This window comes from Synchiropus splendidus, chromosome 15 (genome assembly GCF_027744825.2).
Source record: "Synchiropus splendidus isolate RoL2022-P1 chromosome 15, RoL_Sspl_1.0, whole genome shotgun sequence".
Taxonomy (NCBI): domain Eukaryota; kingdom Metazoa; phylum Chordata; class Actinopteri; order Syngnathiformes; family Callionymidae; genus Synchiropus; species Synchiropus splendidus.
Genome location: NC_071348.1, coordinates 5,230,257 through 5,257,775, shown reverse-complemented (window position 1 = coordinate 5,257,775; position 27,519 = coordinate 5,230,257). Strand labels below are relative to the sequence as shown.

The 27,519-nt window shown below is 43.9% G+C and overlaps 1 protein-coding gene across 2 annotated transcripts; it reads left to right on the top strand.

Annotated features, from left to right (window-relative positions):
• Positions 1 to 549: 549 nt before the first annotated feature.
• Positions 550 to 26,641, top strand: LOC128771865 (exostosin-1a-like). Of its 2 annotated transcripts, none has more exons than XM_053887686.1 (11): positions 550 to 2,292; positions 16,262 to 16,355; positions 18,036 to 18,143; positions 18,268 to 18,387; positions 20,157 to 20,289; positions 20,689 to 20,807; positions 20,881 to 20,976; positions 21,383 to 21,472; positions 21,552 to 21,712; positions 21,846 to 22,017; positions 23,314 to 26,641. In XM_053887686.1, the coding sequence occupies exons 1-11, from the start codon at positions 1,346 to 1,348 to the stop codon at positions 23,497 to 23,499; spliced, it is 2,226 nt and encodes a 741-aa protein (XP_053743661.1). In that variant the 5' UTR covers positions 550 to 1,345; the 3' UTR covers positions 23,500 to 26,641. The 2 variants fall into 2 exon arrangements, with proteins under 2 accessions (XP_053743661.1, XP_053743662.1); XM_053887687.1 differs by lacking the exon at positions 23,314 to 26,641 and adding an exon at positions 22,313 to 23,283.
• Positions 26,642 to 27,519: the final 878 nt, after the last annotated feature.

The window sequence follows — 27,519 nt, the reverse complement described above, 5'->3', positions numbered from 1 at the left end:
ATGTTGTAAAAGAACCATGGGAGAAACTGCTTTCTTCAAATGTAAAGCTTTTAATTTAAAAAATAAAAACATAACTTGGCAAAAATATGGAAATACTGGGCTACACACCTTGTTTGATGCAACATCATAAAGTCCAAAAGACATGACGGCATGTCACACTAAGTGAAAATGATGATCTTGATTATGGATTGGAGCCTTGAAAATAAATCAGATACCAACTACAGTGGATCGGTATCAGGTCCAATCCATGTGATCCCAATAACCATCCTTCATTAGTAACTCTCTTTTTTTTATTTAATAATTTGCTCTACCTGTAAACACAGTCCAGTCATAATTTCTTGAAGTCCCTACAGCTCATAAAGGACAATACCTGGCGCCGCCGCTTAGTCCCTTCATATGTAAAGTCGCTTTAAAAGGGGCGCTTTTTTATCTATCGGGGTTACCATACCCGCCAGTGCCTCGCGTAAGTGTGAATGGGAGCGTGTAAGCTCCGCCCGTCGGAGATATGCCCCGAACCAATGGTAACGCTTCCGCACAACGGCAGTCCTGCTGGAGGAGCTCCGTCGGCTCTCCGGATCCACAACACCTCCTGCTTGTGTTTGTGTGAGTCGCCGTACCACCTCGACCGGAGGACTCCACAAAGAGAGGGCTCCGGTTCTCTAGAGGTTTTCAAGTTCTGGACCGACGGAGAGAAGAAACTACCTGGCTGTCTTCACTTCTAAGCGGTGATAGAGCTAACAAGCTAACCGGGAATGTTTCCTTAAATCAGTTAGCATGCTAGCTAGCTCCGTCGACTGTTGAATTTTTTCTCAGAAATAGTCAGTTCTTTTATTAACTTTATTTTTTAATATTTATAAACGCTGTTGGTTACTCGCTAGGCTTTGTTTGAGACCGGGCAACCGTTGGCTTTGTGTCGGAGTTCACAGTTTCAGGGGACAATAGTGCCAGGTCAGGCAACAAGTTTGGCTCCTCCACATCCACACTTGGAGTTTCGAACTCCTTTTTTAAAATTCTCAGACATGGCATCTCCGGAGTGGAAGTGGACATTTTAAATTCAAAGTGGGTTGAGTTTGGAAGGTACCTCTTGTGTGGTAAACCGGGCAAACTTTGCCAGTTAATCGATTAGTGATTGACGCAAGAGACGAGGTGGATGTCCATTAAAAGTCGCCCACATGCGTTGGATCAGGTCCCGGACTTGTGAAAGGCATCTGAAGGTGGGAGACGTGAACGCACAGAAGCCCTTGCTGCCCGGGGGAAGATGGCGGAGCGATCCCACAGGAGGCGGTGAAGACACAACTTGGAGACTCACTGGATTTACCGACTCTTATCTCAGATCGGAGGACACATGCAGGCCAAAAAACGCTACTTAATTCTGTTCTCCGCCGCTGCTTGTCTCATACTGTTATTCTGCATTGGGGGGATACACATACCGCTATCCAGGCGGGCTCAGAGCCGACGTGATGGCCGGACTCTCGGCGGCTATCAGCCCGGGTCGCGGTGGCGTCGCTCCCCGGGGTCGCTGCAGTCCTTCGGCGCCCCTGATCAGGACTACACGGACGACACTGACGGACACTTTTCTCCGAGACAGAAGCGGGATGCCGGTGTTTACTATGGCAACAGATGCAGGATGGATTCCTGCTTTGACTTCTCTCTGTGTGAGAGGAATGGTTTTAAAGTTTACGTCTACCCCCAACAGAAGGGGGAGAAGATGTCTGAGAGCTACCAGAACATCCTCTCCTCCATAGAAGGGTCTAGGTTCTACACACCGGACCCAGGACAGGCTTGTTTGTTTGTGTTGAGTTTGGACACTTTGGACAGAGACCAGCTCTCGCCTCAGTATGTGCACAACCTTAGAGCTAAGATTCAGAGCCTCCCCTTGTGGAATGGGGGCAAGAACCACATCATCTTTAACCTGTACTCTGGGACTTGGCCCGACTACACGGAAGACCTGGGCTTTGATATTGGACTGGCCATGTTGGCCAAAGCCAGCATCAGCACTGAGAACTTCCGGCCAAATTTTGACGTGTCCATCCCGCTTTTCTCAAGAGACCACCCCAGGACAGGAGGGGACAGGGGTTTTCTAAAACACAACACCATTCCTCCTTTCAGGAAGTACATGCTCGTTTTCAAGGGGAAGAGGTACCTCACTGGAATAGGATCTGACACGAGGAACGCTTTATATCATGTTCATAATGCAGAGGACGTGGTCCTGCTCACCACTTGCAAGCACGGGAAGGACTGGCAGAAGCACAAAGACGCCCGCTGTGACAAAGACAACGCAGAGTATGACAAGTGAGTATGATGCAGTGTTAGCTTTTTTCCTCTTGATTTTTTTAAATCCGGCTCCCACAACTCTGGTTTTATTTCTGGTAATTAAAACGTGTGAAATCATTCCAGCAACAGTCTGTACCCCGGACTCCTGAGAGGAAGTTGTTTTTTTCAGTCAGCCTCTGAGGAGCAGGAGGGTTGTTTCACCATTTGTTTCAATTGGTACAGTTTAGCAGTATACACTTAAACTGTAATAGATTATAGTTTTTGTAGTTATAGGTTCTGTAGCTTCTTAGCTTGATAACAAAAATGGGGACTCGGGGGTTCTCTTGAACTCTGTTGACCTAACTTCACATATCTTTACTCTTAACATCTAAAACGGACTAATTTACGCCTTCAGTAATATTTTAAAACTTGGTTACCTGATGGAATAGTAGCACCAAGAGTATCACTAGTGAAACATGCTGGCGAGTTACAATGATAGATAACAGCTTCCTGACATGATTAGGTCCCATTCAGTCTCTTTGCTTTATCTCTCATTGACGGTTACATAAAAGGACTCACAAATTTGGGATGGGCATGTACTCGCTGCCAGAAAGCAAACCTACACGTGCACAGTGGCAGGTGTGTGATTAGTGAGCGATTGAGATTTTATTTGCCGACAGTTATATTTGAAGAATGGAAAAAGTTCTGGAGTAAAGCACTGATCCAGAGTGCAACCTGAAGACTAGGAATGAGGTAAAAGGGCACTCTGGGGAGGACTGTGCGGAATGGAAACTGAAAATGCCCAAGTGTATGTTCTTCCAAACCAGTCATTTCTGTTCCATCCTGTTCGATTGGTTTCCATTAGCTGATGAACTCCAACCAAGGCAACAAGCAAACAACTCATTAGCATCAAAACCAGCACAACCACTTTTCTGTTTCACTATTACTTCATTTGTTATTCAATATCTTGATGGAAGGAAAGTTATGGCTGCTGTCAGAGTGGTGCCACTTCTAAATTGGTGCAATTTATTCCTGCTGGCTACATGTGTAAATGAGTGGTAAATATTAATGCTGCTGCTTGGTATGTCTTGGAAGTCTAACCTTCGTGGGTTGGGTTTCGTCCATCTTTGCAGCTTATTTCTTTGCTATGGTGCAACTGTGAGCACAGAATAAATGGTCGTCATACGGTAATGTGAGTCGGTAAGGAAGGAGATGCAGCTGCCTTTTTAATCTCTGTATATTCCTGCCATCTACACCCATTTGGTCATCTTTCGTTGGCCTGATTTAAACTGATAAAGCAGATGACTCTCTCGCCATATCACTGCAAATAATGCATCTTCCTCTGTGCTAATTAGAACTGTCTCTGTGGTCAGTGGGAGTAATTCATATGCAGTATACAGCAACATCATATGACTTTATTGGAGCCCAACCACACACCATGTGGCTCTCATAAGTGGATTAGTGTTAATGTGTCCCACAATAGCAAGTTAATGAAATATCAAGATCATCTGAGGTGGAAGAGTTTGTCTGTAACCCGGCATCCTGACGATGAACTTGTTGTACATCTCTCACTGTTATGGCCTCACTGCTAAGCCTGTTTTCCATGTCCAAATCTGATGAGTGCCTGTGCCAGCGACCCAGCGGGCTTTATTCCGTGTCCTCTCAGGCTGCAGCGTGTTGTTTTTGGTTGACTGTATAGCGCTGGGTTATTGACTGCGGATTAATGCCGACAAAAACCCGGTGCCAGCGAGGGGAAGCTACTTTGGTCTGTGTTTGCTCAGTCGTTTCCCACACAAGCCCTGTTGCGGGATCATGGAATGCCCCCGGCCTCACTCTGTCTCGTTTGGTGTCAGGCAGTCAATGACCCGAGTGTCAGTGCGTCACTGTGAGGGTGACACGACCCCATCTGTTGACTTTGAAAAGTTAACACATTCAGACCGAGGATGATGATGATGATGATGAAGAAGAAGCAACAAGGTGTGTTTAAATTAATTATATTGTTTGAAACTGCCCTTTTATAAAGTTCACATTCTGTTGTTCTTGTTGAGTACAATGGAATGGCTGAAACTAACTTAATAGGAAATCACATAAAAAAGATGCCTTCAAAATTATTTTCTTCATCGCAACCTGCTACACACAGTTGCTCTTCACGGCAATAAACGAAGATTTACATGGGAGATGTATTTTGAGATGACCTGTACAACGATACTGCTGTTTGCAGTGTCGACTCTGGGTGTTCATGCAATGCTGGCTCAGCAGGTTGATGTAGCCATCACCCCCTGGCTGTCTGCCCTCTCTCCCCTGCTCTGCCTGCCATGTCTCACGGCGAGAGAGTGATCCCACACCGTGAGATGGGTGGCATCAGAGCTGTAACCCAAAAGGAGGAAAAAAAATTAATCCCTGTTGTTTAAGCAGGCCTGAGGGAAAGCAGGCTTTGGGTATCTGTGGCCGTCGCCAGCTTAGCTCCATGGCAAAGCTACAGTTTGTTCTCGGACCTTCATGTTTATCTGCTCCATTCTGCTCTGTGAATTCATTAATTTACAGATGCAAGTGCGCCCTTAGCCCCCAGGGCGTTTTAGTTATGCATTGAACACAGTTGTGTGTGTGGTGAGGTGTAAATGAGCAAAGCTTATTTATTCACCATTATATCCGCAGAAAGTAAATGACGAATTTCCGTCTTGATTGTAACAACCATTCGATTTAGTTGCGAGTGAGCTGTGATTTACATGGTAGCTGTTTTTATTGTCGTCATATCATGATTAATGATGGACAGAGAAGGTATTTTATTATTTAATGGGGGAGTTGGCAGTGGCGACCCAGATATTTGTTTTCTCAAACGACTTGGATCCAAGAGGAGTAGAGCGGCACGAAATGCATCCTGGTGACTACATAACGTGGTACACATTTTGTGCGTGTTCGCACACACGCAGTGACACAGCTTATCTTTGGCCGCAGTGGCCGAGCTTTTCGGACTCCGAGGGCTGCATTAAAAACATGAAGCTGTTGGTTCATCACTTCTGCAAGTTGCTCTCTGGAATTTTGATTAACAAGTAGATCAGGGTTCATGTCTGAGCCATTACTGATACCAGGTTGAAGACACAATATACACCTTTTGAATAACTGTTTATTGTGCTGGCGTTGAGGAAGTTGTTTCTGTTAAGGAGGCCTGTTGATGCTTACTTTATTGATGCCTTGCTGCAAGAGATGGTCATAACAATGTGGCTATACTGTCTGATGTCTGCGGTTGGTGAAGGTAAAGCCCTTCCCCTATTGCCAATCGTTGTGCTTTTGTCAGGAACATGACCACAAGGAATAATTTCCTGGAATTCAATATAGCAGCCTTGTTGACAGAACAGTCTGGCATAATATAGTGAGAAACCCATTAACTTCATTTCAATCATTTAGTGTCGCAACACTGCGGTCATAAATCACAAATTTTGACTTTACTTTGGAGCAAAAAGAGACGGCAGAACAAACTGCACCAGGCAGTTTGTTGGATGCAATTTTAACCCTCAACCCAAAAGCCTTCGCACAGCTAGTTTCCAATTAGGAAGCACTGCCAAGTCAGTGAGAGCAAGAAGGGAAACATGGAAGGGAGTAGCAAAAACAAAGGGAGCAAAAGCGAAATGCAGCAGCAAAAATGAGTGAAAGGATCAGTGGGTGGGGGGTTAGTGTTCCAGCAGTGTGAGCCGAGTGCCGTGGCTGTTGTGGTGATACTTTTGAAATGTGTTTGGAGACTCGCAGGTTTTTTAATCCTGAGTATTGGCTGAAGTCCATGGTGGAGGGCTGCCGGCCAACTTGATGCAAGCATGACAGAACCCGGGGAAGATATTAATTGATGTGCGAGAAGGGTCTTTGCTTTCTTTAACTCTCTCCTCACCGCTCATTCGTTGTCTCAAATCAGAACTAAGGAAAGTTGCAAATAAGATTGTATACAAATGCAGCATGGTACGGAGCTCTTTGTACTTTAATCTTCATGTTTTGAGGTACTCGCTGTGTGTAATTGTGAATTGTCCACAGAGAGAGTTACTCGTTCGTAAACCATGGCCGCTATAGCAAGCGCAATGAAACAAAAAACATGTTGGTAAACCACAAAACCACACGGCTCTGATTATGTGTTTGCTGTTGATGTCGTATGCCACAAGGAGAAAAGGCTGGTTGGCAATGTTTTCCAACTGTGAATGGTGGACAGATGCGCCACGCCAGGGTGAAGTTTTAAAAGCAACATGCTAATGACTTAAGAGTTTCATTCTAATAGCCTTCTAAATGAAGACTTTCCAACTCACTGACACGAATATTAAATCCCCTTTTTAATTACCCTTCATCAAAAATACATTCATGCTCAGTTTAAATGTCAGCCATATGCTAATATCTGAAAGTAATTTAATGCTCCACAGTTATCTTTCCATAGCTTTATTTTTGACTCTTCCCTCAGCCACTTCAGGCTGCACACACAAACGTCAGTCAGAGTTGAGATATTTTTCATTAAAGAAACAACAGATACACAGCGTCCATTTCTCAGCCAATGCTCTTGTGTGGCTGGTCTGAACTGAAGGTCCAAAATGTATTCATATTGTTTCGCTGAGCTTTATGGGTAGCGTTTTAACAGCTCAAAGAACATGACATATTTTAGTCTCATTTCTATATATAATATAATAATATAACAAAAGAGTACTTTTTAAGTTTAAACTTAAGCAACACATCATGTGATCAATGCACAGTCATGGTGACAGCGCATGTGAAAGCTCATACCGTCACATGTCATGGCAAGACATTATGTAAAAGTATTGTTTATAATGTAATGATTCAACTAGAAATAACTGGTTGTGTAATAAGTACATAAGTAGGTTATTATAATGCTATTCTAACAACAATGTATTTTATCTGCATTATCTAACTGCATTTTCAAACTCCTTCCTCTCATTTCAGATGTGATTATAATAATAGTGTTTCCTCTTCTGTATTGTTTTTGCTCCTCACTGACAATCGCCTGGATGCTTGAGCGCACCCTGTGGATGCCAGTAAATGGTAGCCATCAATGTAGTAATTCAATATCCAATTGACCGTAACGAGCAGCAATGTAACCCTCCGTGCCTCAGTTCTGTCCTTTAACTTCCTTTTTTGTGGTCATCTCATGTTCCATTTGATTACAGTGTCCCCTAAGTCTGTTTAGATGTGTCTATATGGTTTTCTGATTTCTATCGGTCCCTGAAGTATCTGCCCGACTCTCCTTTAAATGCTGTTCTCAAGAAGACTTGGCTCATGCTGTCTAAATGCAGTTCGGAACAGCAGGTGTCGCCAATTTTTTTGGACATGTTCAACAACAATTTGACATCTGTTCCAGCAGGAAGATGTATATTTTGTCGTTGGCACCCACGTGAAAGTGATGTGTTCTATTTGGAATGCTGCAAGGGTGATTAAGTGCTGGGAAGGGGACGTCTTCGTGCCAAGCACAGAGCAGTCCACTTCAGGAAGAGCTGTGTCGTCAGGCTCAACGATTTTGTGCTGTTCTTCCACCTGACTGAAGAAATTGTGTCCAGGCACAGTTTGAACCCTGTGGTGTCTGGAAGAGAGTTGATATCTGTGCTGGGGCTTTTGAGTGACCAATATGTCCTCTAGAATATTATCGGTGTCATGAATTAATACGCAGTCGACATCATTTCGAAGATCCAGAGTCAGGATTTGATGCTTGACATTCAAACATTTCATGTCAAATGAGTCTTCCGTGTGTGCAGATCTCTTTGGTCTCTCTTAGAGGTTGCATGCTCACTCATCCCCTACGTACAATGAAATATGTTTGTAGGTCTACATGCCGAGTTCAGCAACACGATAAAACCAGCGTGCTAAATCCCGCTTGCCACTAATCTCATGGATAGTAGCGAAAGCAGGTCTCAAATACAGAGTGTATTTCAACTACTGCAACTACAGACTCTTGGAATCGAACAGCCGGTTTTACAGTACGTTAGCAAGTATTCTTAATGTTCTTTGTGAAGATTTTGTGAGAGAAGTTTCAGCCAAGAGTTGGAACATGTTTCTCTGTCAGTATTTTGGCAAGTTATCCGTACAGTTTGGACTCCAGCACTGACTCAGTATCATCAGATAAAACTGGCACACATGCAGATATGCCCCCCCCATCCTCTGTGGACTGTGAGATAAGGCGGCTTATTATCTTCATAAGAAAAAACGGAAGCAGATAAAAGAGCTGCGAGTCTTGTAGTAGTTCCAGTCAGTAAAATGGGTTAGCGTGAAGTTGGTAAACACCAGTGCTGCACTTTTCGATCAAGTTTTCTCTCTCCCTGGCTGTGCTCATTTATCAAGCTTTGTCTTTAAGACCACACAACTGCTGTTAGTGAACATGTTCACACTCACACTCGTGATTGGTTTCTTTTTTTGTCACTGATGTTTTGCTGTCATATTGTTTTCTTATCATTGCCCTGATTAACATACCCACTTCCTTATTTTCTCTTTATGTTGCGTGTCACTTGCCGTTGTGCTTCCAGGGTCAGTTTCCTGACTCTTATGTGGCGTGTTTCGGCTCCTCTTCCCGCTCTTACTTTCAACTTCTTCTATAGTCATCTCAGGTTGCAACACCTCCACCTCTCTTGCTCATTCTCTTTGGTCTCACCTGTCATCTTCATGTCAGTCTTGCTGCTCTGACCTCACAGCTGTCTCCACCCAGCCAGCACCTTCTTCACCTCCTTTCATCTCTGTTCATTACGATGGATGATTGACCCTAATTGTTCATCTGTTTTCACTGCCATGACTCCTTCATCTTCACTCTTCCTCCTGCCTCCCTCTCATTCTCACACATCGATTCTGCTTCTTCTGACCTTCAATAAATCAACACCGTCTCTTGTCAGTCTAGTACACAGTTAAGCCCAAACATGCATGTGTTTTTTTTACTCTTGATGCAACCTTTCACTTTGTGTGGGACAACGTATGGACTCAACCAAACGTATTTAATGAAGTGTCTTTAGTTGGCTAATGATTCCGTTGACCAAGCTTCTTCCAGATGGTTCCTGCCCTCGTCTTCTCTTTCCCCTTGTGAGGTCACGACCAGAGGGCGAGACGGGAAGTGTTGTCTTTGATCTCTCCCACTGTTCAAACTAATTACCTGCCTGCAGCGGCAAGCATTGCTGGCTGTGGAATTCATTAGCCGCAGATAAAGTTGCACTGGTGGATATGAAGGAATTCGGCGCCCTCCGAGCTGATGTGTATTCCACATTCCTCTCGGAGATCAGGTTATCGCTGGTGAGGTGCTCTAGCTTGCGATGGGTGAGGTGAAATGTTGTCCTGTTCTGCTCTTCAGTTCTCTGTCTGAAAATATGATCATCTTTTTCCTCATTTTTAGTTTCATTAAAAGTACTGCTTTTGACCGATGACTGGAATTTTCTGATCAAATCCATCTGCCCCTTATTAAAAAAATGTTACTCGCCTGAATCCAGTTCCCCTGTGCCTTCCACTTGACCTCAAATAGTTAAACACCCAAATCAAATCCATTTTTGCACAGTCAGCCGTCTGTGACGACTATCACTCTCCGCGTTGCTCAGTTTTAAGTACAGTGAGTTATTTTTAGTCTGACAGCAACCAGCCACACTCCCACTTTTATGTCTGAAGGGATTCTTGTTCATCGTGACTTGTGAAAAAACTCAAGCTCCATTTTAATTTTCTGGTTCGTGCCCCCCGATCTTCTTTAAATGACTTTCATTAGCATAGTTAAAAATGTATCGATTGAACAGCAGGATCAAGTCACACTGGATTTAAGCTGCAAGGGCTCGGAGTTGATCAGTGTGCTGATAACATATCAAAGCTGTCAGTCCGAAGTTCAAGGATGGGAAATGCGGAACAATAAATATTCTTTTCTTGCAAAACAGCTTATTTTAAAAAGAAATGTTACATTTTTCCAAACAGAACAAGTGGTATGAGTCCTGTTTTTCCTGGTTAATTTAAGGTTTATGGTTTATGGTTAATGATTTTTTTTCCAACAATTTTGGTTTAGATGTTTGCACTTTGTTTGTCACATGAGATTTCAGCTGTAAAAGATTTTTTTTCTGAAGGCGTGACGGCTCTCATTTAAGCCATGGTGGTGCACCATGATTCACATGTAGCAGAAACCCTGTCTATTATTCTGTTTGTCTTTTGCCAACATTTGTTCTCTGTTGCGACGCAGCTCTCTTCTTCTGTAATGCTATTCACTACAGGAATTTCTTATGTTTACCAAAGATTCTTTAACTCTGAAACTTGACTGATTATCAGAGTATTTGTTTGCCTGAAACTACATTCCAAATACTTTTTTTGTCCATTATTATCCAACATGCCAGAGGCATCATGTCACACCCAATTTCCCATTGACAAATTTGTCCAGTTTTTCTGCTGACAAAACATTTTTTTTAATAGGAAGGTGGTAATTCGACTCGGTTACTCCCATTAGTCCGGTTCGAATGATCTGGGAGCAGCTGGACTTTCTTGTGTACCACAACCACTCGTGTGCTGCCAACTTTTCTCACCAACTCCACACTTCTAAATCCCTCCAGAAATGACTGCACTCTTTTTGTTTCCAATCCTTATCATCATTAGCGCGAAAGTTCGCCAGTAATCTCTGTTTTGTCGTTCAGGGAACGTGCCCCCCCTCACCCACCACCCCCGTAATTGTGAGGTAATCATCGTTTCCCCTCTCGAGAGCTGAAAGACTGTGTTTACACTTTTTTTTTTTTGGCAGTGTGACTTTGCCAAGACCCTAATTTACTCTCCATGTCGTAATGAAGCTGCTCTTGTTGTTTCTTCACACCAACACATTGCACTTGAGACTCCTGCTCCTCAGCCAATTGGACACGCTGACATCTTTTTTCGACCCAATAACGTCTTGACAACTGCGTTCAAGGTCCATTTAGGCTCAGAGCAGAAGATTTTGCAGTGTCTTCTTTGTCTTGAATCTATGACTACGGAACAGTATAACTGTTTTCAGTGCCCCACATCTCCATTCCTTCTGTCATTTCAAATGTAAATCACTCTGCACTTCATTATTTGTACCCTGCGCACATTTGAGGAGTGGTTCATCACTGTGACGGCTCCATTATAATCCAGTAAAAGCCATTAAAGACCTGTTAAGTCCATTATGAACCGGTAATGTGGAAATTAATCTTAACTGGCTTTTGCACTCTGAAGTCCTTCAACATCAGGACCTCAAGTGGGCTGAGGAAAGTCCCATGACGGCATGAAAAATCATCAATGTAATTGAAATCTGCAACGCCTGGAAAAGTGGACCTTTGATATGACAAGGGATTAGATGGATTTACTTTATTAATCCCAAAATATGAAATTACAGGGTAACTGCATTACGCAACGCAGAGACAAACTGCATTTCGTAAGTTCATGGTCTTTTCATCTTGGAAATTGAGCCTAAGTTTGTGAAGGTCACAAAACATTGTGGATAATGTATGACGTGAGTTAATTGTCCTCGTGCTTTGAGGTTAGACTTTCTTTCCCATTGAAGTTGTAAATAACCATTGGGACTTTCAGTGCGTGACTGAAGGGGCTTTTCCATGATTACAGAGTTAACTAAAGTGTACTGTGCACTATAGAAATTCCTCCACTTCAATGGCCGTGGCAATTGATTTCGTGGAGCGAGTTTTTTGTTGCACTTCTTTAATTTCCTGATAGATGACGTGTATTGAACTGTGAGGCAGCAGGCCTCGCACTTGGTGACCCCAAACAAAGCCGCCCAGCATCCCTTTGCTTGTTTTGACTCACGTTAACCTTCTCATCAAACAAACATTTACCCGCTCGCCTTACTACCTGGAGCAAACCTCTCCAACCCCCGCATTGCAATATCATCCCAGTAGTTGCCCTTTGGTTTGTATCTAAAGTTTGATCACATCAGTCATATTCTCCCCGACGTGCCCCATTCCTCTGTATACAATTGTTTCTGTCTGAAAGGAGAAGTAGTTCTCAGGCTGCATCGCACAGCAAAACCAAAAACAACTTTTCCCTGATTGCTTTTCTTTCCGTCTGATGTCCTATGTCTCATTTTTCATCTTCATTGCCTCTGAAATGTTCGGCTCCATCTCGTGCCAGCTTTCATCAGCAGCCTACCTTCCTTATGCTATGCATCTCATGTACGCACTATTCATCAATCTGCCCGTCTCGTCCCACGACAGCCTCACTGGCATTTGGCCGTACACTTCTTCCCGCCACTATCTGCCTCCTCACATTCTCCTATCGTTTCCCACATCCAGCGCTTCTTGGCGGGGGAACAGAAACATTCCTGGCTCCAACTTGTCGTTCTTACACAGTGCTCATTGCAGCAGACGTACCAGCTAAGTGCCATCGCTCACAAATTCAGCTGTTAGCAAACATAATTATTGTCTTCACACCAAATATATGAGCCTTTCAGAGTATATCTGAATTAGGTTTGGGTCTCAAGAATCTCCTCTGTAAACAAGTGTTCGACAGTTCTCTGAAAAAGGCTGGGCATTGTACCCTTGGTGACGACAAAAACATAACGTTATTAATGAAGATACAATCTTCTTGTGATTCCGAACTGTGGGCTGTTGGGCACTCCTGTCTTTTGGGCTTAAATGGGGAGGGATCCCTGACTCACACGGAACTTCCCGATCTAAGGAATGACAAGAGTCAATACACCAAAAGAGGGATAAACATCATGGTGTTGCAGGAACATTTCCTGAGCATCTTAAAGCTCCTTTATGGCCTTGAGGAAGCTGGTAAATCTTGACGATGCAGTGTTGTGTATTAAAGCAGCTGAGAGATACGTGACTGGATTCAGGAAGAGGTGTCACGTTTTATTCTCCTGGTTAGAAGAGCCAGAAACTTGAGAGTAGTGTGTGTGAAGAGCAGAAAGAATGATTGAAGAGTGGAAGGTGCCGTAATGAAGTAAATTAACTGCAGGTCATGTACAATTGCAGTGTGGCTGCCAAGCCCTCCCGCTACATTCAGCCGCTGTAAATGTTTTATCAAGCTGTCTTTGAACTCATTAAGCGGGCGCAAAAGAGTAACGTTCACTGCCTCCAGAAAACAAGTCGGAGCCCTTCAGTTTGAGACATTTGCATTGTGGCTTTTTACCCCATCAACTTGTGGAACTCATTTAGTAGCTTAATCTTGCATTTCCCTTATGGGTACCTTCAGAAGCAGTAGGATATATAACATATATTTGATCATGAAAACCGATATAAAATTCAGTCCGTTTTATTGAAGTCTGAAACGGACTTCTTTACCCGACACGTTAAATAAACTGCAGTTTCAGTTGCTCTCGAGATTACCGTGCAGCAATCACCAAGTTTGTTAAAGGGGTAAATCCGTAAACAAGAAATGCAAAGGGAACTCAACGGCTCTGGTGCGTTCCCAATCCCCACCCTCACTTTAAATCTCATTTTCTACTTCCTATTTGCTGTCAGTTGAGCCGGCATGATGGGCAGCCCGCTGTTGCCAAGATTAGGAGTTCAGGCCCAAAGAATTTCAGTCTGAAAAGCTGCCAGTGAAAGTGAGTGCCATCGCATGAGGCTGCGACGGATGAAAAAAGAAAGGCAGTTGACAACCACATGCTGTATCCGAGCTCCACGCCGCCCGAGCACCCGAAGCAAGAATGTCACACTCAAACACACATAAAGACTCGTCTTGATCTCCGCGCTCATCAGAGCCGTTTGAAAGGCTCAAGAAGCCGACAGACGGACGTGCGCCTCGTTCCCCTGAGAAGACGGCACACCAGGATGTAGACATGTCAACACTGAGACAGGCTCCGGGAGATAAAACAAGCTAGACTTTGACAAACATAAGAGCAGTGCTGCATTTAGACAACATTGTTGTTATCTGGATGCTCACTCTATCTCCAGTTAGTCAGCTGCAGTTGTGGTGATTAATTTTATATCCAAGTGGTTTGGCCAGAAAAATATTTATATTTAGCTTTTGTCAACAATCTTCTTACACACAGTTCCAGCAGTGATCAGTCTTTTTTTTTGTAAAGGATGATTGTGTCCGTCAGGGCTGATGTGCGGTCAGGAAAGGGCAACACTGAGGTCGCTCCAAATGACCAGTGGCTGGAGGATAAAACCCTTCTGTGTCCACCACAAACATTCTCTGCTGCCCAGGCTCCATGTGACTATCACGCTTGTTTTCACTGTGTGGTCATATTTCAGAGGGTAAATGTGAACTGAATAGCAGTCGCAGAGATGTTTCGTAGTCACACGCAGATGCTATCGGTTGTCTCCTGTCTTGAGGAGATTCAAGGGTGCCAGAACGTCATATCTTGATCACATGAGCTAGAGTACTTGTCGGCTGAAGAAACGGGCTTCTTTGAGGCTAAAACCTCAAGAAAACCCATGATCGCTCACTATGTAATCTGATTGAAAGATTGACTCAGTCGTGGGTCTGATCAAATCTCTGATGTTAAGCCCAATGTTTGCGTCATAATAGAGCAACTCTTTGCCCTCAGCCATGATTTCACCGTGATCTGAGACCCAAAAAATATGGGACACGGCAGGATTTAGTTTGTCATATCATGTGGAGATAATTGCAGATGTTGTTGGGAGATGCAGCCAGAGTCTCTTTCCACTCTCGTGCATCCTGTTCTTTCCTAACAATCTGATCATCTACATGCTGTTTTCGGAACTTATCTTTAACGTTGCACTGACATGCAGGAGCGCACAGAGAGGCCGCTCCGCCTCACCATCTGGAAGAGATGGGACTTGTGGAGGTATGCAGGCAGAGGAACATCTGGTCTGTCCTCAGATTGTCCTGACAGGAGATCTGATGGATGGAGAATAGTGCTTGAGAAACTGACCCCAGCGATTATGGGACTGTCATCATCTGCTGTCTTCACGCCAACGTGCATTGTATTGGCAGTAGATTTCTGCTCCGTCCCACTGCATTATCATTCACCGTTGCTCTCATCCTTTTGTATCCCTTAATCTCTTCTTAACTTCATATCGTGGCTCTTAATTGCATACAGTGAATGGAGTTTTATGTGAGATTATGTGTGGGATTATCAGCACTTTTGAACAACGGTGATACAGTCATTTTTTTTTATCTCGTTTCGAATTCTTTTTGGTTTTTATTTTGTATTTAAACATATTTTTGTATTATGTTTTTTTCGTCTTGTAATTCAGGTGAATTATTGGATTTAATATATTTTATCCAAATATTTAGGATTCTCTTTTTTCCTTTATTATTGAATTCTCATTTGCTTAGAATTCTTTTTCCACCATGTTGCCATTTTCTGAATGGTTGAATTTATCGACATATATTTTCCTCGTCATTGCTCATGACATTTTTTATTCTTGATTTTGCAAATGGCAATTTTCAAAACGCCCTTAACCATTTACTATCATAACCTAGACATTTTATGACTGTACTTTCTTTAACAATAAGTACATACTGAAATATTTACATTTTACAAAATCCTCTTGGTATCTTTTGGCCTCAGTGGAACAGATTTGTGAGACAATTTCCCCGATTTCATTCCAACTCCTACACTGCTTTAACAAACTTTCTGTGAGGTCCACGTCTTGTCTGAGAACACACACTTGTCCCTTCACTCACATGCGCACGTGTGATATTCTCACTGAAGGAATTCCAAGCAGCTACTTAATCCCAGCCAGTGCTGACTGAGGCTCGCTGGGGACGATGGCTGTTGATGAGCGGGTGAGAGGGCAGAGAGTTCAAAGGGTGGTGGAGACAAATGATCTTAGGATGCCATGAGTTCAAGTCTCCATAATGAATACAGAACAATGGAATGTCGTGGATGTCTTGATTTGCAAAATAATACTAGAAATTTTATTATCTGTCACACCAGTTTGAGATCAGCTGTGCGGGTGTCGTCTTGACTCGGACTCTCTCAAATTTGAATCAATGATGGATGAAAAGTCAATTTCAGTAGTATTATTTTTGGAACACTTGAAGGAAGTTTGATACAGAGATGATTTTGGTTCATTTGTGTGCAACCTCGTTCACAGACAAAGTCTCTGCATTCCTGATATGCGTCTGTCTCCTCCTCCAGGTACGACTACAGGGAGATGCTCAACAACTCAACGTTCTGTCTGGTACCCCGAGGGCGACGGCTGGGTTCCTTTCGCTTCTTGGAGGCTCTCCAGGTCAGTGACGCACATGAAAATCTGACTCACCCTTCTGCATGATGCCAGCATCAGGGTGAGGTATGATTGTTTCCGTGTTGTCTACTTGAATTGCATTGTCATTGTTCACCGTCACAACACGGCAGTGAGTGCAAATTGTACTTCATTCTGGCTTTTCATTGAAGTAAAAACACACACTCCCCTCAGTCGAGGAGGCACCTGGAGTCACCTCAAGTCACCTGTGCCTCTCATTTGCAATTTTACGCGGCCAGGAGTCCCACAAGTCAGACATCATTTGTTTTTGCGTCGCTATCATTCAAACTCTTTTGTGAGCCTCAGCGCTTCGTCACTGAGAGAGAATGTAGGTTGTGCAATTCCACATCTGTGGCGAATAAACAATAGCTGCATTAATTACGTGGTAAATGCTGCCGAAGATGTTTCTCCCAAACACACTGCCACTTATTCTGTTGGCCTAAAACAGCTGTTCCTAGTCTTGACTCTTGGTGCTGGGATTCTGCCTTGTCAAGCTGGAGTTTATGTTTGACCCTTTATGTAAGCCCTCGCTTGTCTATTGCTCATCTTGAAGTGCTTATTGCCACATTATTGATCGATTTTAAAGCACCATATGCTGCGGAAAAATACTGGTGATGATCTTGGGATGTAACCTGGTTCTGATCTGTTAGTCACTGAGTGGGCATGTCTTGGAAGTAATGTGCGCAGCTACTGGAGGCCAGTTTAGGGGAGTGCTGCCGAGGGAGAAGGTTGAAGACCAGCCGAGCTACTGAAGTCTGGATGAGCTAGTATATTGCCCTCGGTCATGTCTGTGTTGTACCGGATAATTTCAATATTTTGTGTGCGATACCACAAATAAACACACAACAACAACACACACTATCGCTGCCTCCTTTCTCTGTTGGCTCACTTCTCAGTTGGCTACCTTCCATTCCACATCACAGCTCAAATCAGGTGCTCACCTACACACACAAGACACACTTGATCTAAATATTGTAAGAATGTTTATGATTATTGGCACCCCACATTTCAAACCACACAGTTATCTCATAGATTAATCTTAATGTGAGTTCAGTTCGCAGGGTGTTTGCCATCCTTGGTCAGAAGGGGGCAAAACCTGTACAAAAACAAACCTGCGTAGAGAAGCCTTTGAAAATGACCATTCCACCGTCCTTTGAGGGTGATAAGAGTTCACCAAGAGCCTAAAGTGATATTGAGAGGATGACTAATATTAATAGTTATTATGCAAGCATACGTAAATCTCTTGAGTCGCCAGGTTCCGGAGTGCTGCATTAGCTAATGAAAGGAAAGTGATTAGAGCAGCGGTGGGCCTCTGCGTGCATATGGAGTGACAAAAGCCAATCAGAGAAGCGCCCCCTGCTTAAAAGATTATAGCCGCTTCTACACACGAAGGCAGGCGCGGAGCACATTTACATTGGCTCACACATAAATAGGTGGCGGTCTCACAGGGACGTGCAGTCATTGATACTCACTTCATTAAATCAAGAGACTTGGGGGTGGATGGATAGGCAGGGATCAAAGACTTACAAAGCACATGCAGTGAGCTGGGTTAGGTAGGAACTCTGTAAACTCTTTGAGACTCTGGTCAGAGCTGTAAAAAAATGAAATGTTTCTGATAGGGTCCTTAGACTTGCTGTACAGATCTGATGGTTGTCTCTTCCCTGCCAGGCTGCCTGCGTGCCTGTGATGCTCAGCAACGGCTGGGAGCTGCCCTTTTCCGAGATCATCGACTGGAATACTGCTGCGGTGATCGGGGATGAGCGACTGCTTCTCCAGGTAAAGTTTAAAAATAAAGCTGATTCTTGATGTGTTGAACTATCACTCTAATTATCTGTGAGTTTGTTCAAACTATTTTAGTCTTTTTTTTTTCTATGAACTGACATCTCTGCTCGGGTCCCAGATTCCCTCCACGGTGCGCTCCATCCACCAGGATAAGATCCTCTCCCTCAGACAGCAGACGCAGTTCCTGTGGGAGGCTTACTTCAATTCTGTGGAGAAGATAGTCCTGACAACACTGGAGGTACGGTTTCACAGCAGGAGACCTGTTTTGACAATGAGACATGTAATTTAAAGTATATCTGTAAATGACAGCCGTGCCATGCGGTAATTCCGCTCCTCTCTCCTCACTGATGCAACGCTCTATGCTGCTCACCTGTGAACTCTACTGAGATAAAAATGAAATCTAATCCTTTTAAAAGTCCATTTAAATTACAAACAAATCTTAGAAATCAGTTTAATTCCCACAACGTTAAGCCGAGATTCAGAGCTTACTTATCTGTTGACTTTGTGATAATGGTTTTGAACAACCTGGGGATCCAAGTGGGATTATGCTTCCATACATTGTAAAAGAATAGCGTCTCAGAGGCAGCTCCTTGCCGCGGTGCAGCAATCAGTCATGTCTGCGGTGTTCTCCTCTCCAAGTCCATTTATCTGTATTCTTCTTGGTGAGGCTATCATGCCGCTCCCAGCCCGGAATTGCAAACAAGCACCGTGGAGAGGCAGTGCGAAATGAAAAATGGATGGTGGAGAATTCGGCTCATGTTTGAATAGTGATTTGATTTTGCATCTGTAAATCCTTTTAAAGTTAAGTGTGCGCGTGCGTGCGTGCGTGCCTGTGCATGTGTGTTTTGTTGGTGTTTGACTCATCATATTATTGACTTGAGATGACAATTGAGTACTTAGTGTGGGAAATATTGAATCTCTATTTTCCACAACTTGTAATTGTTCCACTTAACACCTTATAACTAATTGACACAAACTTACTTATGCACACTTGCCGAGAGAGAACAAGTATGATGCCGAAAGCAGTTTTCTCATCCCAAATTAGTGTCCCACATTCATGAGGTGCGTTGATTTGTTTTTGCCAACATCACACTGTCAGCAGACTTTGCAAGCATGCGGCGTCAACTGCCTCTAACCCCATCAGTGTGCAGTGAGAGAGAGCCTGCATCAAATATTAAAGGCGCTCTGTGGCTCGGGGCTAGATACAGAGTAAAGTGAGTTTGGCTCTCTGACTTTGTGATGTGCTGGTAATGAATCCTATTTTGCTGCGCTGCCGTATCCTCCGACACTGATTTACATTCATGGACAACTGCCGACTTACAATCCACTCTGATAAGGTAAACCTAGATCATGGGCTGCCATTCAAATGTCTAATGTTGTTGTGACAGAAACGGCAAACTGTGGTAACTGTAGTCTGTAGCTTGCCGGAGGTCACAAACCTTGTACTTCCTCTGAATCCTAATATAAAATGGTCATTAAAAAACACAAGTGTACAAAGTAAAACTATAATTTGACTGTTATTAAATGACATTCATTTGGAAACATCAAAATAGAAAGGTTCATAGACGTAACTCGACTCAGTGATCAATATCAGACAGCAATATATATATATATATATATATATATATATATATATATATATATATATATATATATATATATATATATATATATATATATATATATATATATGCCTTCACATATAATCTTTTAGCCTGTTTTACTTTGTGCTTGTGTCTGTGAGAGCGGATCAATACCGGGTTGTTGTAGTGGCTGAATAAATAGCTCTGTTTATTCACTCGGTCACACATGCAGACTTTGACTTTCTGAACAAGCTGCAGTATCACAGGAGTTACGTGATGGACTCTGTTTCTGAACCGAGGTGAGAGAAGTCTGAGTGTTAGTGTTGCCTGTGTCTCACTCGGGGTAGACTTTACTGGATTCTCATTACTGGAGTGAAGATTTCAGAGCTGCTTGCACTCAAGATGTCTTGTCCTGTCTGTGCAGATCATCCAGGACCGGGTGCTGCGGAGAACGTCCAGGAGCAACCTGATGTGGAACAGCCTCCCCGGTGGTCTCTTCACGCTGCCCCAGTACTCCACGTACCTCGGAGACTTTCCTTTCTATTACGCCAAGCTGGGTTCGTGAATAATTGACACGCACAGTCTGCATTAACGAGAAACACTGCACGCCCTCGCTTCTTAATGCACACACATCCAATCATGACTTGTTTACATGCGAGTTGACATGTCATTCTGCAGCGTGGCTGCCTGTCCTGCTATACATCTTCATTAATTCCTTGTTTGGCGGAGAGGCGCTCATCAGCCCAACCTGCCGTGTCGCCTGCGTGTGTACTTAATTGGCTGAATATGAATCTGGTTGTTGACACTATCATTTGAATAACTGGCACGTCGTCATCGCAGGACCTAATTAGCTCTCCTCCTGACACGATAAACAAACTCAAACTAATGTCACGCCACCCTGTTTGCTTAAGGGATTCTGTTGGCGCCTTACGAATGCCTTCACTTGCGTTCACCAGGTATCAAGCCATACCCCAAGTTCACAGCCATCATTCATGTCGTGACCCCGCTGGTGTCCCAATCCCAGCCGGTCATGAAACTGCTGGTGGCGGTGGCCAAATCTCAGTACTGCGCACAGGTGAGTTGGGACAGTCTTTCATATGGCAGCACATGCCTGCAGTACTAGAGGCTGTGTTTGTCCTGTGGGGCAGGTGATCGTTCTGTGGAACTGCGAGAAGCCTCTTCCTGCGAAACATCGCTGGCCAGCCACCTCAGTTCCTGTCCTGGTTATCGAAGGAGAGAACAAGGTAACGAATTCCTGGAAGTGATTTGTGATCTGCTTCATTAAAACTGTGTTAAAAGGAAAAGGTGTCATTTCTCTTCAGATTTAGATTCTTCATCTCCAGACAATGAAACGATAAATGATTCAGTGCTGCTACATTATACAGACCCAAGTGTTGAAATATTTAGGAAGGCTGCATCTGAGACTTCACACATCCACACTTGCCCAAAAGTGCCGTCTCATCAGACAGGCAAGATGTGCGCATCATTAAAACGTGCTGCTGCCCTGATGTTGTGTCAGCTCTCCATCTGGCTGACTGAGCAGTTACCTCCGATGGATGAAAATCTTCAGTCGCGCCAACAGACGCGAAGAAGTTGCCGTCAGCAGCCATGAAGTTTTCCTGCTCATGTGTCTGTTGCTCGCTTCGCCAGGTGATAAGCAGCCGCTTCCTACCGTACGACACCATCCCGACCGATGCCGTTCTCAGCCTGGACGAGGACACTGTACTGTCCACCACAGAGGTGATGCTTCATCAACCACTCAACATCATTGAGTGTTGTCCACAGCGTTTCTGAGACCTTCCTATGTGTCTCCTTTCAGGTGGACTTTGCCTTCACCGTATGGCAGAGTTTCCCGGACCGTATCGTGGGTTATCCCGCCCGCAGCCACTTCTGGGATGGCAACAAGGAGCGCTGGGGTTACACGTCCAAATGGACCAATGACTACTCCATGGTGCTGACTGGTGCTGCCATCTATCACAAGTAAGTGTGAGGTCAACTGCATATATCTGTTGGTCTGCCATGATGAATCAGTGTGCTCGAAAAAGTATCCATTAACACATCAATGCTGCTTGTGTAAATGTGAGATTCAAGCACTGAAATATGTTCTTCACAGATACTATCACTACCTGTACACCTCTTACCTACCAGCAAGTCTGAAGTCCATGGTGGACCAGATGTCCAACTGCGAGGACATCCTGATGAACTTCCTTGTGTCTGCCGTGTCTAAGCTCCCGCCTATCAAGGTCACCCAGAAGAAACAGTACAAGGAGACGATGATGGGACAGGTATGAATTCAGTCCTTTCCCGTCTCTTCTTGTCGCTCTTGAGGCCTCTGGGTCAGGTTTTCTCTTTAAGGTTTCTTAATGTGTAACTCATGTGGTGAGTAATGTCATGCACCACTAATGCAGTGAGTCAAACACCGAACGCCTGGCGCAGTGTACAAAGGGAAACAATCAATGACTGTGGCATTAAGTCGCCCCACCTAAACTGTTAGTGGTCACCACGTTCCTCAAGAGTGAAGAGCTGTTTTAGTCTTTTTAGTCTTTAGTCTATTTTCTAACTTGGTTCTTCTGCTTTCAGAGGATAGAATGAGAGGGAGGGATGTATCAGTATTTTCCAGAGTAAAGGACAGATCAAGACAGGTGAAGAAGATAGTGCTGCCAGGGTGGAGACTGTGAAGTCAGTGTCACTACAAGAGTAACAGAGAAGATAATAGGGCATCTTAGACATTTGCGAGTCAGAGTTCGAAGACTCAAAGATGAAGGCTCTGAGGTTGTGACTGGGAGGGAGGGAAATCAGAAATGACTTCATCAGAGGGACTGTAGGTGAGAAGTTTAAGAGGCCAGGTGGTTTGGATATGTGGAGCGAAAACACTGTTTTGGAAGGGTGATGGAGATGGAAGGAAAGGAAGACAGCCAATGAGGTTCATGAAGACGGACATGAAAAGAGAGCTGTGATGAGAGAGGATGATAAGAGAAGTGAAGGTGAGCTTGCTGACTTTCTGTGGCAACTCATGAAGGGAATTCAGAAAATATGAAAACATCAATCAATGCACTGTGGGAGTAGCATTTGGAATGTAATTTCTTAAAAGGAACTGTTGTTAAACCTATCAAAACGTAGGAGTATAAACAGTCAGGCTTTTGCAATCAAAACACTAAATGCTTAAAGAGATTGTTTCCCCAAACTCCATTACTTTTTCAAGTTTCTTGTATTTTGTGTTTTATTTAAACTGGTAGTCTCTGTTGATAGAATAAATATGCTTTTTAGAGGCCAGTTGTGTTAGGGCAGCATTTAATGAAAACCTTTATCAGCCCTGCTTCTTCTTATCAAGAAGATTCCCTTCAAAATACAATCAGTGTTTTCAGTGGCCTCCAGTAAACATCTCATGAATAATTACGATGAGCTTTGAAAGGTCTGAGAAATGCTCGATGCATTATTCATCCGCTGATTCTTTTCTTCCCTGCACTTACTATGTCTGTTCTTTCTTTCACACATTTCCTGCCACTTTCTGCTCCGTCTGCGTCGACCATGACTCTGTCGTCCTCCACTCATCAACCTTTTGTCTCTCTTCCATCCTCAAGAGCTCCCGGGCTTCCCGCTGGGCCGACCCTGACCATTTTGCTCAGCGACAGACCTGCATGAACAAGTTTGCCAGCTGGTTTGGCACCATGCCTCTGGTCCATTCTCAGATGAGGCTTGACCCGGTGCTGTTCAAAGACCAAGTGTCCATACTGAGGAAGAAGTACAGGGACATCGAGAGGCTATAGCCCTTCCGAGCCCCCCCGCTCTCTGGACACGAGTGAGGGGGCGGACTTGTGGAGCGATCACATGGAGGAATCCGTGGAAAGGCATATGGGACCAGCTGCAGGGGGGAGCCGAGCAGATGTTTGGGAGATTTCTGCGTCCTTGGCCAATGTTCTCTACCTTCAATCGCTTGTGTTGTTTGGATGCAGAGTTGCTGAGCACACCGGACCCTCCGGAGCTACCACCCACTGAAGGACACTGAGAGTCTGCCATTTGTTCATGTTACGAAATCAACTTGTTTTCCCTGTATTTCTTTGCAAACCAAATCTAAATTTGTGAACTTCTTTTCTCTACATGTAAATAACACCAAAACTTGAGCATGAAGTGAACAGTGTCTGAATCAGAGGTCCCAACAAGCCCGGGTACCAAGGTCAAACCATTCAAAAGCCCTCACAGACAACCAAGCAGTTCAACAAGGCCTTTTCTTCCAAGGCGCCCAGATGCTTCTGGACCTTTTCACAAACCCTATGAAGTATTTCCTCTTCCTCAGAGCCTTACAGTTCCAGCCGAGCGTCTAAGAAGGTAGAACATCCATGCAGTATTAAGTGGGCAACCTCATTCCTGGCACTGGAAGACTGGTCAGTGGTCCTAAAGTCCACTTGACCCTGAAGATTCAGTCTCCAGGAAGTTCCCACGACCCATAGGACTAACATCCTCTTCTCAAAGACCCATAGTGTCTCTGCCTGGCATGCTGGTTACTCGAGTCACTCGTGTCACGCATGGACAGAACCTCTTCCCTTTTACCCAGAATAAGCAAACGGCAGTAATCTAGACACTTAAAACAATGTCCCCGTTACTGAGAGCTTTACAATTTAGAGCCTGGATCCTGGGTTCTTGCCGACTTCTTCATCCACCCCTCCTGAAACCGCAATGTAGAAGAGAAACAAATGGCAGGATCAGACCTGGAGTCTTTGGGAATGTCCATCCTTGAAGGAAGCGTCCCACTCCGAGGTAGTGGGCATGAATTTGCCACCTGTGGTGAACCTTTGACAGGACATGTGGCCCAAGAATTGGTACTTTGGGCCACAAAAGCAGCCAGCACTGCTGGTTATTTGGAAACCCACCAAAACATTCCCTTTCACATTGGTACCATGTTTGTTCCACACTTACACTCGTGAGATTACAGTCATGAAAGTCATAGTACTTCTTGGTGCAGGGGTTTGATGGGACCTCCAACATGGATGTTAGACTGTGGGATGTCGATATGTAGAGAGAAGTAGGTTCTGGAAAAGTAGCTCCACGATTAGGAAACAATGTTGCGCCTTTTTCCTGGTCATTTTGTTGAAGAAACATTCATGCTCAGATTCATAGGACTTTCGGGGAGTTGGAGATGACTAAACCCGCTCTGCACTCTATGCACAGATTCACTTGTTTTCGTCTGCTTTTTCCTCATAGTCTTAAAGTTCCCACTCCCTGAAGATTCCGAGAGGACAACACTGTTTCGGAAGCACTTGTGCAATTTTTATACTGTTTTTATTTTCATAAACTCCCTCTGTAGTCTTAACAATGGCGGGTTTGGGTGGAGAGAGGACTGACGGCGAGTCACAGTGCCTCCGTTATCACACGGTGTCAGAGTCAGGAGCTGCTGCTTTCTGTGTTCTTGATAATCAGCCGAATGTTGTCGGGAACTCTTCGGGACATCTTCTCTCACAGGAGCGTCACAGAATTGTTGCCATTCTTAGACTCTAACAGCCTGATTCTCTGTGATCTCACTCCAGTGACTGGACTGAGGAGCAGGATGACTGGAGACGACTTGGGAGCTGGCAAAATCAAATCTGCTGCTGGTTTGTCTGGAAACCACCGTGATTGTTCATTCTGATATCAAATTATCGCTTGTATCAAAGGATCCAGAAAGTGATCTGAACTTGAAGGCATCACGGGCATTTTTTGTGTTCACACTTTAACTTTCTTAAAGGACGGTTGCCCTCACTGCATTGTTTCTAGAGCCCCAGAACAACCAGGCCAGCGGTGCCCTTGTGTGAAGTCAAACTGAAGTCTTTAAAATATTTTTGTAACTGTTAACCAAAATACCTACTCCACATAGTTCTCAGTTTGTTGTTCTCTTGCTGTTCTAATTCCTCTGGTCAAAATTTCTGAGGTTAAAGTACAAATTTCAGGAATTTGCTTCCAAATATTCAGATTTTAAAATTCTCAACAGCCTCTGTTGCCCACTCGCCCCTCACTGAGTTACTTGGAAATACTGTGTGAGGACACCATTTTCTGAGTTTGAAAAAAAAAGCTTTTACACCTTAAAGAAAATGAATTACTGATTCAGAATTATATGGTCTTCCATTACTTCCGAAATACTAGTTTTTGTTTTTTTTTAATTCATGTTGCGTTTTGTCAACACATGAAACTGAAAAGTTCTTGCAGTTGGAAATTCCAATTTGATCGAGATATCGCACAAGGGCCTCGCACTTGTTGCATGGTCATGTCAGCCACTCAGTTAACACTATTTAAATCAACCCATTTTAGAATGCTTGTCTTTGTTTTTTTTTTTTTTGTTTTTTGTTTTTTGTTTTTTTAACTTGGATGTATTATCCATTTAGCATCGACTCGTCATATCAAGGCCACGAATGGTTCCAGTTGTTGCTTCACTGTACTGTGCCAATACATTCATGACTTTAAGGGATGCCATGCATCCTGCTTTTCGTCAGCCCATTTTTACGTGAAAGGAATGAGTGAATGTTCAGGGCTGCTGCTCCGAATGTTGTCTGCTCGATTGCAAGCAAACAATCCGAGCGTTACTGAAGCTGAATCGCATTTCAGAGGTGAACCAGGTGCAATATAGAAGTCTTCTCTGTGTGGGGATGTAGAAGAGGTGAACAAATTATGTGCCTTTAAGTAGGAAAACATCAAGCAACAGGTCCATCCTTTCATTTCACTGCGTCTGCATGCAGTGAACCACTGGGACTGCCGTTTGACCCGTCGTCTCGATCAAGCGTTTCATTGCACTGACACACGTAGTTGGTTGTGTATAAGCACACACACAGTATTTATCAGAACTGTTCATCCTCTGCATCTCTGCCTGTGTCCCTCACGTTCTTCCTGGATGATTTTTGTAAAGAGTTTTATAAAAAATCAAGAAATAAATCGTTTGATATAAACAAGCTTGTGTTTGTTTTTGACAAAAGTTTCATGTTTGAATTGTCTCTTCTGGGTTTCATCCAAAAAATGATCGTTGCGCTCAGTGGGCCTCAAAGAGGGTCACCATGGATCCATTTTTAAATGCAATTTCTCCGCTAGTATTGCGCCACACTGGGGGCGTTACAATTTGTAAACATCAGAAAGTGATTATAGGTTTTATGGCGATGTCTTTTTACAGAAATCAGACAAATGATGCATTTTGACAGATGGCAGCACAACTGTTATACCATCCTGACATGAATGACGAGTCGGCATGTATCGTTCACTAATCTCTGCATAATCTTCCTTTAAGCTCTGTTTCGGTCTCCGGTGTTGCTGCCTATTTGTTTCATTTTCAAGCTGGTTAGAGGAGAAGATTCATCATGGTTCAACTTAAGACGCTGTGATGCTTCAGTGACGCTGATTTAACAAATCTGAAAGTGTAATTACACCATGCTTTACCGTCTGCACCGCCTCAGTAGCTCCAGCTCCCCCTCCTCGGTTACACAGTCGACCCCGGCTGCCAGTGAATCAGAAAACTGCTCTGCTGGCAGCCGGCGACTGCACCAGATGCTGCGGCCGACGAGGCAAATCTGCTCTTCGCTCCATCAAGTGTGAAGCTTCTTCCTTGTCTAAACACACAGATTTACTTTCCCCTTCAAACATGGAACCAAATGAGAGGAGTTTGCATCAATTTCCCAGGAGGCCGCTGCGATTCAAGAACACACTTGTTATTCATATAGTGGCAAAAAATTCTTCACTCATCAAGATTTGATGCAAAGTGAAGAGTATAAAGCATTTAAACTACGGGAAGAAAATTGAATTAAAATCGAAGAAATGTTTATTGCATGCTTCAA